Raw genomic sequence first — 12,257 nt, forward strand, 5'->3', positions numbered from 1 at the left:
GTTTTTCTCCAAAACACGTTGGGAACAATTATTTGCCCCCTTTTATTAAATACTTTTTGCAACCTCCTTTTTCCAAGATACCAGCTCTGAGTCTTCTCCTATAATGCCTGATGAGTTTAGAGAACACCTGACAAGAGATCAGAGACCATTCCTCCATACAGAATCTCTCCAGATCCTTCAGATTCCCAGATCCATGTTGATGCTTCTTCTCTTCAGTTCAGCCCACTCATTTTCTATGGGTTCAGGTCAGGGACTGGGATGGCCATTGCAGATGCTTGGTTTTGTGCTCAGTGACACATTTTTGTTTTGATTTTGATGCTTGTTTTTGGATCACTGTCCTGTTGGAAGATCCAACCACGGCCCATTATAAGATTTCTAGCAGAGGCTGTCAGGTTTTGATTTTTTATCTATTGGTATTTGAACGAATCCATGATGCCATATATCTGAACAAGATGTCCAGGACTTCTGGCAGAAAATTAGGCCCACAACATTAAAGATACAGCAGAGTATTTCATTCTACACATGGGGTACTTTTTATCCCTGTGTGCACCAAACCCATCTTAAGTGTTTGCTGCCAAAAAGCTCTTTTTTTTTGTTTCATCTGACCATAGAACGTTTGAAAAGTAACTGACACTACAGGAACTTCAAATGGGACGGGTTCTATGGTCAGATGAAACAAAAAAATTAGCTTTTTTGGCAGCAAACACTTAATGTGGGTTTGGTGCACACAGGGATAAAAAGTACCCCATGTGTAGAATGAAATACTCTGCTGTCTCTTTAATGTTGTGGGCCTAATTTTCTGCCAGAAGTCCTGGACATCTTGTTCAGATATATGGCATCATGGATTCGTTCAAATACCAATAGATAAAAAATCAAAACCTGACAGCCTCTGCTAGAAATCTTATAATGGGCCGTGGTTGGATCTTCCAACAGGACAGTGATCCAAAAACAAGCATCAGAATCAAAACAAAAATGTGTCACTGAGCACAAAACCAAGCATCTGCAATGGCCATCCCAGTCCCTGACCTGAACCCATAGAAAATGAGTGGGCTGAACTGAAGAGAAGAAGCATCAACATGGATCTGGGAATCTGAAGGATCTGGAGAGATTCTGTATGGAGGAATGGTCTCTGATCTCTTGTCAGGTGTTCTCTAAACTCATCAGGCATTATAGGAGAAGACTCAGAGCTGGTATCTTGGAAAAAGGAGGTTGCAAAAAGTATTTAATAAAAGGGGGCAAATAATTGTTCCCAACGTGTTTTGGAGAAAAACATTTATTTCATAATGTGATTTTCCGCCAACTTTCAATTCTTTTACTTCAATGAAAGGTTAGATTTTTTCAAATTTTTTAAATAAAATATCAAAAGGATTAACAATGCAGATTTATTTTTTACAGCCATCTCTGATCATATTTACAAAGGGGGCAAACACTTTTTCACACCACTGTAGCTTAAAGGCCCTTCAAAAATCCTGCTGGGAAGCTTCTAGAAGTATGATAACAGCAGGCGAAACTGCCTTCGGCCAATAGCAGTAGGAATCTTCATAATAAGCTCCTAACCTAAATGTGAATGATAGCTAAAATACATATTTACATATGCACTTTTTTTTGCTTTAAAGGAAATGGTTCACTCAAAAATGAATTGTCATTATATACTCTCAGGTCATTTCTATGATGCCCCGCACGACATGCAAAAAAAAAAAAAAAAAAAAAAAGGATATATGAATTAAGAATTCGTACACTCATTTTTCATTTAAATCTTGGCCACGGATTAAGAATTCATTCCTACGACTTAATTAGTTCCCTCATTTTAGTCATTTGTAGCCATGTTGAACTAATTTGGTTCACGGTTTGATTTAACTAAAAAAGGGAACAAATTATTACAATGTGGCCATGATTTAGTAAAATGAGGGGACCAAGAATTATATCGTGCACACGATTTACTTAAAATGAGGAAACTAATTAGTAAAACGTGCTGAAGTATTAAGTTGTGAGAACAAATTGTTAATTTATGGCCACGATATACATATTTTTCATGTATGTGTCATTTATGGGGCTCCGTACCTTCAAAACCAAATGTTAAAAATAAAAAAAGAATAAATTGTAGGATAAGGTTTTGTCTTGCAGATGACGCAAATGTCAAATGAATAGATATTTTAGATTTGGAGACTGCACAATGTTTGTTGCTGCCATATACAGTACGAGTCTTAATCTTTGGGTTTGTCTTACACATGCACACAAGGAGAACATCCTTCATTTCTTCATAATCCAAGGATTGTTTTCATAATCATTATCTTATGTGATGCACCAGACAGTAGGGGCCAATGTTATGGGCAATTGCTGTCCTGTTTGAGATGTAACATCAGTGCAGCACTGTCTCAGACATCGTCTGTTTGCCTTTGAGGGTATTAGGACTGGATTTCAATTAACACATCCTTTATGTATTCTGTTATATTATGTTTTTCTTCTTTTATCTGAGCATGGACCAGGTGGACCATATTTGTGGGAATAAGGATAAGGATTTGTACTAGATTATATGTAGAAGATAGCAAGCATTATTTATATATAACATTTATTTACATGGTGCCTTAAATGCTGCTTCAAAGGGCAAAAAAAAAAAAAATCAGATGTTTACAGTTTTCCCATCATAAATAAACTATTTGTCATACAGTGCCTATAGTTAATCTGGAAATAAATACTCTCAAAAGGTCAGGATAAACGATGAGCCGAGCTCTCGCTGAGCTAAAGGTTCCTGTGTGTGTGTGTGTGTGTGTGTGTGGCTCTCTTTATCTCCAAACGCCTGGACTCTATTGCTCTGATCAGATCAAATATTGGCGTGCTGCTAGGCCACATCCATCTCTCTCTCACACACACTTAATAATTGATGGCTAATGCCTTATTAATGTACTTTGACTATTAATACAGGCTGACACATGAAGGCAAGAGCCATAGATCTCAACACACATGGAAAATAATGTAGGAGGGACTGAATCAAGGAATGAGAAAAGGAACATGCAGTAAGAGAGAATAAATACATCAAGACACACTTCCTTCACTCTGCGCACTAGAACTATGTTCCAAAACATCCTACATAGACAGGATTTAAATGATGCCATTGGGTAAAACATATAATGTCATATATAAATCTCACACTTCCAGTTTCATTACAGTGTGAATAGACCATTAGACCATAAGATATATAACCCATATTTAGCCCTACATTTTAAACGTATGTATTTTAATTGCTTATGTAATTAAAATTGTCATCCATTTGATTTATACAGTTTTAACATTAACTAATAATCTTAATGTGATGCACATTTGTTAGTCATGAAACGAGCAACACGGGTAAGATTTCTGCTCTAAATAAGATTTCTGCTCTTTCTGCTCTGCTCTGGCATAGTTTATTATTAACGATTTTTAAATTTGCATTTATTCAAATAGTTTGGAATCAGCATACATCTGTTCATCGTGAAAACAATTAAATGTATTAATATAAAACCTAATTATTTACATTGTTAGTTTTGGAACAAGCAATTAGAGATAGAAATAGAAAATTGTATTTATTTATGATAATTATAAGTTTCATTTATGTATGACTGACAAATATGCATCACATTAAGTTTATTATAAAACTGTTTTCCAAATTCCATAGAATTCAAATACATAGACTATTGTCTTCAAAGGAAGAGGAAATGCAGAGCTGTGAATGAAGGCACACATGAATGCACGTTCACTCAGTGTCATCAAGAGACTGTTTGGAGGATGTGCGTTTGATGTTGCACCACCTGCACACACGCAAAGTAATGGCACTTTCCTGTGGCGTTATCGATCTGACAGCTTGACCCAGGGATTCACAGGGGGCTCTGGAGAATACTGGAGAGAGGGAGAAAGAGAAAGAGAGAGAGCAAATTGGCAATGACTGATAAAAAATGAAGCATGAAATGCAAGCGAATGATTAGTCAAGACAGACAGCAATAAACACTTATTCTCAGAACCAGACCAATATATATATACACGCAGACGTCCCTGAGCTGCAGTTGGAGTGGGAGTGATTGTCTTAATTAAAGTTGTGATATGAAATGGCTTCCTCCACCTAGACTCCTGTCACCTCGCAATGAGATTACACTTGTTATTGCACTGTAACTACAGTCTGTCAGGAGAACGAGAGATTGAATCAGAAAGAGAGTAGAACGCAAATATATATAAAGACAAGGAAAGGAGGAAGCAAAAAGTTGGAGAGAGAGATTCCTGTCACATGACTGACATCAATGTTGCCTGATGCATTGAACTCTATGGATTGAAGCGTCAGTTACAGTCTATCCCTTAAAGGGATACTCCACCCAAAAATGAAAATTCAGTCATCATTTACTCACCCTCAAGTTGTTGCAAACCTGTATGAGTTTCTTTCTTCTGCTGAACACAAAGGAAGATATTTTGAAGAACGATTGGAACCAAACAGTTGTTTGGCACCATTGACTTCCATAGTAGAAAAAAAAAATACTATGGAAGTCAATGGTGCCAAAGTTCCAATCGTTCTTCAAAATATCTTCCTTTGTGTTCAGCAGAAGAAAGAAACTCATATAGGTTTGCAACAACTTGAGGGTGAGCAAATGATGACAGAATTTTCATTTTTGGGTCGAGTATCCCTTTAATGCTGCCATGCATGCTAGTCAAGCTCTAAAACATGGAGGCCAAAGTTCAAACAATTTCAACTTTGACCCCATTACCAGCTGACCTTTTAAAGCGCAGTCAATAATTACCGTCAGTGACAGGCCCTGTGATTCATACATGCTTTTGGCTCTCTAATGAGGTCTTGTAGAGACCAAAGCAACCAATAATAATTATAATATAGATCTTGGACACCTAATATAACATGGCTGTATCCATCTTCTTCCGGTTTGGGGAACTTCCACTCAAAAAGTCTAAAACAAATAATTTCAAATCATATGGTTACTCTACAAATAATCCTTATCAGCCAGACTGAATTTGCTTCGTTTTATTTTCAGACGTCAGAAGAATACCGTAAGGCTTTCACTGATTGTTTACAGTTTAATGGAAGTTACTCCCATTATTTGCGCAGTTAATTTTTTTGTTTAACCATTTTGCCTCCACATTTCTTGTAAGGTGAGATGTATCAAATATGTATTTTTATTATAGAAATACATTGTATATAAAACGTCCAGTTGAAAAAAAAAACGTTTGTGTGAGAGAATAAAATAAATTTAAAAATGAAATGCGTAAAATAATTAAATGTATACATGAAGATCAGTCACAAGTGATATTTCTACTTTACTATATTTTTTTATATGTTCTATACTTTTAATTAATATGTAGCTTGCAAATAGAAATTTGGCGAATTACATGGCTTCTTTTGAAAGGTTGTCAATGGACAATTAAAAAAATATATATTATTATTATTATTATTTAATATTTTTACAATATCCACATCAATCAAAACAACCAACGTGTTGCACACAAACCAAAAACAAATAATAATAATAATGATAAATAAAAATAATAATATTAATAAAAAAATAAAAAAATGAGAACGAGGGGTAAAAGAGCAACAAAAAGATAGAGAATGATAGAGAAAATTGCTTTGACCAACCGAATGAAAAAATATAAAACAATTTGCTGTAATTGGGCTCTGACATGTTATCTTAGAGACGAGATATGTTGAGCTTTTGTAAACATGACAGTAGAAACAACACACGCACACATATACACATACACACATGCGGCACATGCATTTTTACCACACCTGCTTACTTGATGAAGGATGCACATATGGTCCACCACCCATCTCTCTCCCAGGGCTGCTGAACTCAGTTGCCTCCACTGTGTGCCTTCCCAGAATGCACTGCTTTGACACTTCAGCACACTTCAGAATTTGTCACTGCTTTCACAGTCCCTTTGCACCAAACCAGAACATATTTTTAGCTTCTATGTTGCCTTGTGTGCCCCTCCTGAGTCTCATTTTCAAACCTAGAACAGAAACTCTTTTTTTGCTTATAATTTTAGCATCTAAATTTGATTGACATTCTTAGCTTTTTTGTTTACTTGTCTCTACACATTTGCACAATATATTGCCAAGATGCATATGCAACTTTGATTGCGTACTCATGAACGCTACATGACAATGCCTGTTTAAAGGGTCATGAAACCAAAAAAAAAGTTCACGGAGACTGGGAGGGAGAAAGCACACCCTGTTTATTTTCTTTATTTTATAAAAGCACACTGTTTTGTTTCGATTGTAAGTGGACACATAAAAAAGTAGACATTTAACAGTTTATTTTTTAATATTTTAAAGTCTGTATGACCATAAATGACGGAGTATTTTAAGTCTATTTTGCTGCTATGTGAAAAAAATCCAGCAAAACGCGCCGGCGCGTTTGTCGACCCCAGAGGTTTAACAAAACTAAGGCAAGTAAAACGGTCAGGGTTACATTTTAGAGACACACACACCTCTGAAGCGATAGAAAAGTCCTCGGGACTTGGTACCGCATCACTCGCAAGACGCAACTTGGATTGGTGAACAAGGCCGAAGTCCACCATTCTCCAGTTCTCGAAGCTCTCTCTCGCTACAAAAATGCTTGCTACACACACATAGTTAGATTTGTCCGTGGTTGATGGCCAACCAACCACCCGCAGCCAGAGTCTAGCCTTGGCAGCATCGCGGGGAAAGATATGCAACGCACTGGAACTTTTACTATCTATCACAGTTTGACATGTCTGTCATTGGACAGATCCACGTGGTGTCATGAATAATTAAGAGACAGTGTCTTCTCATAGGATAAGAAAACTCAGTCTCATGAATAATTATGAGACACCGATGAGTCATCAAAGCACTCACAGTGCACTGCCACGTCACAGCCTGTGACGTGGACATGATGAAGATTTTAAACCGGAAGACAAAAATAGCGGAAAAAAAATAAAATGTAACCATTTCCCCCTACTATTGAATCTAACAGATGCTAACATTGTCTTCAATGGTGTTCAACAAACATACTTCTGTTAAAATCTCAGAAAATTGGGTTTAGGGTTTCATGAACCTTTAACCCTCTGGGGACCAGAGTGTTTTTGGGGCCCTTGGGATGTTTTGACATGCACTGACATTTGTGCTTTTTTCAGTTATTTATAAACATGTTAATGGCAAAGGTGTAAATTCACTCTATATAGCACAAACTTGGCTACCATGATGAGTGAGCAACATGTATGTACATGTTTGTATTTTTAATAGAATAATGTTTATGCGTGGTTATTGAAAAAAATAAAAATGAAAGTTGCTGAAATAAGACCACAAAACACATATTGATTATTTCTTCACAAGACTTTTGAAAATTGTATCACATAGCCTAGAATATTTGCTCCAAAACTATGTGAGAATCATCCTGACTACTCATTCAGATAAGTCAATAAAGTCTTTTACATTTTTAATGACGTGTTTTGTTAGAGAAAGCTTTATGCAGGAGGCGTGGTCTCTCATTAATATGTGTGGAATTTCACACCTGAGAAAGACAAAGACCCTCCCCATAATGGCCCTATTAGGTGCTATCAGGCCATATCATTACAGGAGCCTTGCACAAAGAATGAGGAGATTTAAAAAAGAATGGCTTTTAGATTGTTTGGATTTATATAAGGAAAATACAGGGTGCATAAGTCTGGACACTTCTATCACACACCCTTCACCATAAGGACATGGTTTTATTTCAGTTCAAAGTTCAAAGTTAGAGTTGGAAACATCTTGAAAAGAAAATTGTCTTTCTCCATAAATGTCTTAGTTTGATCATACATATTTCAAAGTTGAGGATTCATTATTTTGATATAGCTTGAACAAACACTATAACATCTTAGTTGATTAGTTTATTGACAAAACATACTATATATTATAACATACTAACATATGAGCAGAAACTCCTAAAAAAAGCTTATTTGATGTCTATTTTAGAGTAAAAACTTTATCCAAAACCAGTCAACGAAATGTTATTTAGTCTGTAACAGTGCGTATCTGTGCGTTCATTCATTCATTCACACACACACACACACACACACACACACACAAACATGATTCACATTTAACAGTACGCTATTTTTCCGTTTACAGACACTACGTTATTCTATAACGCGATTAGAACAAAGCACTTGCAAAAAACACTTACTTCTCAGCTGAATCTGTTCGTCCTCGCAGTGAAAATAAACCCAGTGGTAAATGTCCCAGGATTGTTCCTCATATAGCCGCGCAAGACGACAGTAGATTAATCTGACTAAAAAATAATGTGTGTTTTCAGAGTTTATGGGCGTTAACGCGTCTCAATGTGTTGCTTCACATATTTGCGTTTGAATAGCGCGTGCTCTCCGTGGGCGTGTCACATTACCAGGGATAATCAGCTGAGAGAACGATAATGAGACGGGCTGACACGTCTCTCTTTTTATATAGATGACATAAACGGAGAATATTAATTTTAGTTTTGAATCGGATCATTTAAAAGTACAAACTCAAACGATTTAAAAGATATATTGCTTATGGCTGGGTGAATAGTATTAGCTGAGTTGTGTTGAAGATTAGAGACGTGCTCCAGAAAAAAAGTTCACGGTGACCGAGAGGCAGAACGCACACCCTGTTTATTTTCTTTATTTTACAAAAGCACAATATTTTATTTCGATTGTATGTGGGCACATAAAAAAGTAGACATTTAACAGATTATTTTCACATATTTCTTAACTCTATATGAACAGAAATGATGGTAGTACTTTAAGTCTATTTTTCTGCTATGTGAAAAAAAACGAGCAAAACGCGCCCGCGCGTTTCTGGTCCCCAGAGGGTTAAGCCACATCAGAACCTTAAAATATATTTGTTACAACTGCAAGAGCTGCAAAGTGTCCATTTAGCATTTTAGCCATTTCAAAACCTAGAATAGACATTTTTACTGTTCAAAAGTGGGAAAACATATATTATTCCAATATTTACCTATTGAGTACAATTAATACAGATGAGATGATTATTAAAAAAAAAAACAATTTTGGCCAATATTGATACAGCCACAATATATTCTAATCCAAAGGATAAGTTTGTTAACTAAAATTAAATACACTGACAAATTAATTTATATATGCTTTTCTCAAATAGGAAAAGGGGACCTGATCGGCTCGGACTCGCTGACAAAAGAGAAGGTGATCAAGACCAACGCAAACGTGAAAGCACTGACATATTGCGACCTGCAGTACATCAGCCTGAAAGGACTGCGAGAGGTGCTGCGCCTCTATCCTGAATACGCCCAGAAATTTGTCAGCGAAATTCAGCACGATCTCACCTATAACCTGCGGGAGGGCAGTGGAGCTGACGTGAGTGATGCTTGCAAGCACACATGACGGTATTCGGGGCAAAGGGCGACAATGCTTCGATTCTACATATATGACTGTAAAGGTCAAGGAGTGTGTGCATACAATAGAGCTTTTTTTAGCCTGAATCATGTGCATGAGGGACTGAGGAAATTACCTCGAAAGTACAGGTCAGGAGTCGATACATCGCCTCTGATTGGACTATCAATATTGTACAGTTGTACTGTGGAGCTGATATGAGTCCTATAAATAGTGCATCATTCAAATAGACAAACATAATACAGTCACCTTCATGAACATGTATTATGGTTCATATTCTCAGCTATTCAGTTTTGCTTCAGATTTCTATCATAAAATAGAAACACTTTATATAATAAGAATATAGAGCTATAAATAGGGATGTATAAATGAATAATTGTCATCATTTACTCACCCTCATGTTGTTCCAAACTTGTACGACTTTATCTAATACAGAATATAAAGAAATGTTTTTTTTTGTCCAATACAATGGAAATCAGTGGTAACCATAACAGTTTGGTTACGGATATTTATCAAAATTGCTTTCTGCAAAAGAGAGTAATACAGGTTTGGAACGACATGAGGTTGAGTAAAGGATAATACAAATTTCATATTTGGGTGAACGATTCTTTAAATTTAGATGGTATATCTCAGATAAACTGGTCTTGGAGGAATTTGATGAGAAATGTTTGAGTTCATAATGTGATCTCTGACTTTTGATTGCAGAATTTGGTATCTTGACAAATTTGAGCAGTTTGAGACTGTTTCTTATAGAGAAAAATTCAAGATTGTTTTTGTTTTTTTGTCTCTGGATAACAAAATCTGATAAGCAAGAGACTTCTTACATTAGAAGTGTTTCTTACATTAGAGAATATAATTCCATTGCTGATAAATATTAAGGTGACTCATGAACAGACAATTTTGCTAAATGACAGTGATTAGCAGAGGTAGAGTCTAGAACTGTCTCTCTTGTTTCTGTACTCCTGTATTTGGTGTTGTTTGATAAACACCATAGCGGATACAAAAATCTCAATGGCTGTTTCATAGTGTAAAGACTGTTTGACTTCATGTCAAACGAATTAGAAAGAGAAAGTTGCACGGCGTTGCTTTGTGTACCATAGTAACCGGGGTAACCGCTGTATTTCTGCTTGTCTATAGACCTCATGCACATTAGAAACAAGCACGCAGCCATCTTTAGAATATTGTCTTTGAACTTCCGTTTTTGCGGTCGCTCTGTATATTTCTATGGCATTGCTGTCCAGGAGTAATTAGCTTTTGAAGTGGATTTACTTAATGTAAAGTTAACGAAAGTTATCATGAGGATTGTAATGTATAAAGCAGATGTCTTGAGAAATGTCAGTAGACCGGGAAGATTTTTAAACGAGCCGTTCATTCATAAATACGTAAGATCGCTGTGAAAATACAGACCGGAAGACAAAAGACAACGAGCGCAGCGCTGAAAAGGGGCGGGGCTACATAAGGTCTATAGACTCGTTTTAAAATCTTGCCGGTCTACTGACATTTTGTCAAGACATCTGCTTTAAAAATTACAATCCTCATGATAACTTTCATTAACTTTACAATAAGTAAATCCACTTCTCCAGTTAATTACTCCTCGACTGCTATGCCATAGAAATATACAGAGCGACCGAAAAAATTTAAGTTCAAAGACAATATTCTAAAGATGGCTGCGCGCTTGTTTCTCTAGTGCTTAAAGGGGTCATAGAATAAGAATTCAAATGTTCCTTGATCCTTTGACAGTTGAGAGTTCGTTATACTATAAAAATACACTGTAAGTTTCAAAACTCAAAACTTTCTTGTTATTCCAAAAACTGCTTTTATTGAAACCAAGGCCAGCAAATGACAGGATCTAAAAAGTGGAGACTTGTGACGTCACACTTTGGCTTTGGCCCCGCCCACTGTATCAAAATATCGTTCAATACTGTTTATGCATCAGTAAATCAAGCCAGTGACTAAACAATTAACTTCACGTCGTTTCTCTTAGTAGGATGAAAATAATCCTATTTAAACTGTGATTAAATTATATAAAGAAAGCGATCAAACAACGCTCCCTTTCCAATTGCCCAAGCTGTAAATCACACATCGCGAGTTTATCTGGACACTTGCCAAAACTCGTTGAAATCAATCATCACAAAATCATGATGCTGTTACAATGTACAGTACATAGATGCTCTTACTGTATTTGCATCGTGTTTGTAATTTTGGTGAAAGCCAGAGGTGTAATTTCCTTTGTGATCAACAGACTGTCTGTCATCTGCTCAATGTTCATCACTGCAAAGTAAAAGTTTTAGAGAGAGTTCCACATATAATGCTAGCTATTTCATATGCAAACGTGTCAGCCAATCACAGTAGTGGGCGTTTACACTGAAGTCTCACAGCAGACACATCCCTTAAAACAGAGCGTTCAAATCAGAGGCTAAAATCAGGCTTGGAAAAATGCCTTTTATTTATAAATTATGACAATTTTTGATGTTAAAGCTGCCGTCGGCAACATTTTTTGATCATATTCAGTGAAATCGACACTATAATCCGACAGAACAACATAAAGTGGTTTTAGAAAAAACCCCGAGCTTCTAACTCCACCTGGAGCGTGTTATTTGTTTTGCAAAAATCCACAGCTCCCGGATCATCGGCTCCAATCAGCGCAGGGGGGTGTGAGATCTGACTGTCAATCACAGATCGGGCACACGCCACCCCTCGCGCACGTTACAATCACATGCACACGCCGGAAGTTCGCGCAGTAATGAAGAGTGATGGCGGATGTACCTCGCTTTCAAAACACTAACAAATCAAGTAAGCTCATTTAGAGTATAAATGATGTTAGCAATTGCAATCTATCGGTAGATTAGCCAGGGCAGCATACCTCCAAATACTCCATG

At 36.6% G+C, this 12,257-nt stretch overlaps 1 protein-coding gene across 1 annotated transcript in view; it reads left to right on the forward strand.

Moving 5' to 3' along the window:
* kcnh3 (potassium voltage-gated channel, subfamily H (eag-related), member 3) overlaps positions 1-12,257 on the forward strand; it is a 208,873-nt gene that overhangs the window by 187,473 nt on the left and 9,143 nt on the right. Inside the window, exon 11 of the mRNA XM_056242113.1 lies at positions 9,128-9,342. Coding sequence (XP_056098088.1) covers positions 9,128-9,342 — 215 coding nt within the window. The remainder of the gene's footprint in view (positions 1-9,127; positions 9,343-12,257) is intronic.

This window comes from Rhinichthys klamathensis, unplaced genomic scaffold (assembly GCF_029890125.1).
Source record: "Rhinichthys klamathensis goyatoka isolate OS25496 unplaced genomic scaffold, OSU_Roscu_1.1 h1tg000693l_1, whole genome shotgun sequence".
NCBI classification, from domain to species: domain Eukaryota; kingdom Metazoa; phylum Chordata; class Actinopteri; order Cypriniformes; family Leuciscidae; genus Rhinichthys; species Rhinichthys klamathensis.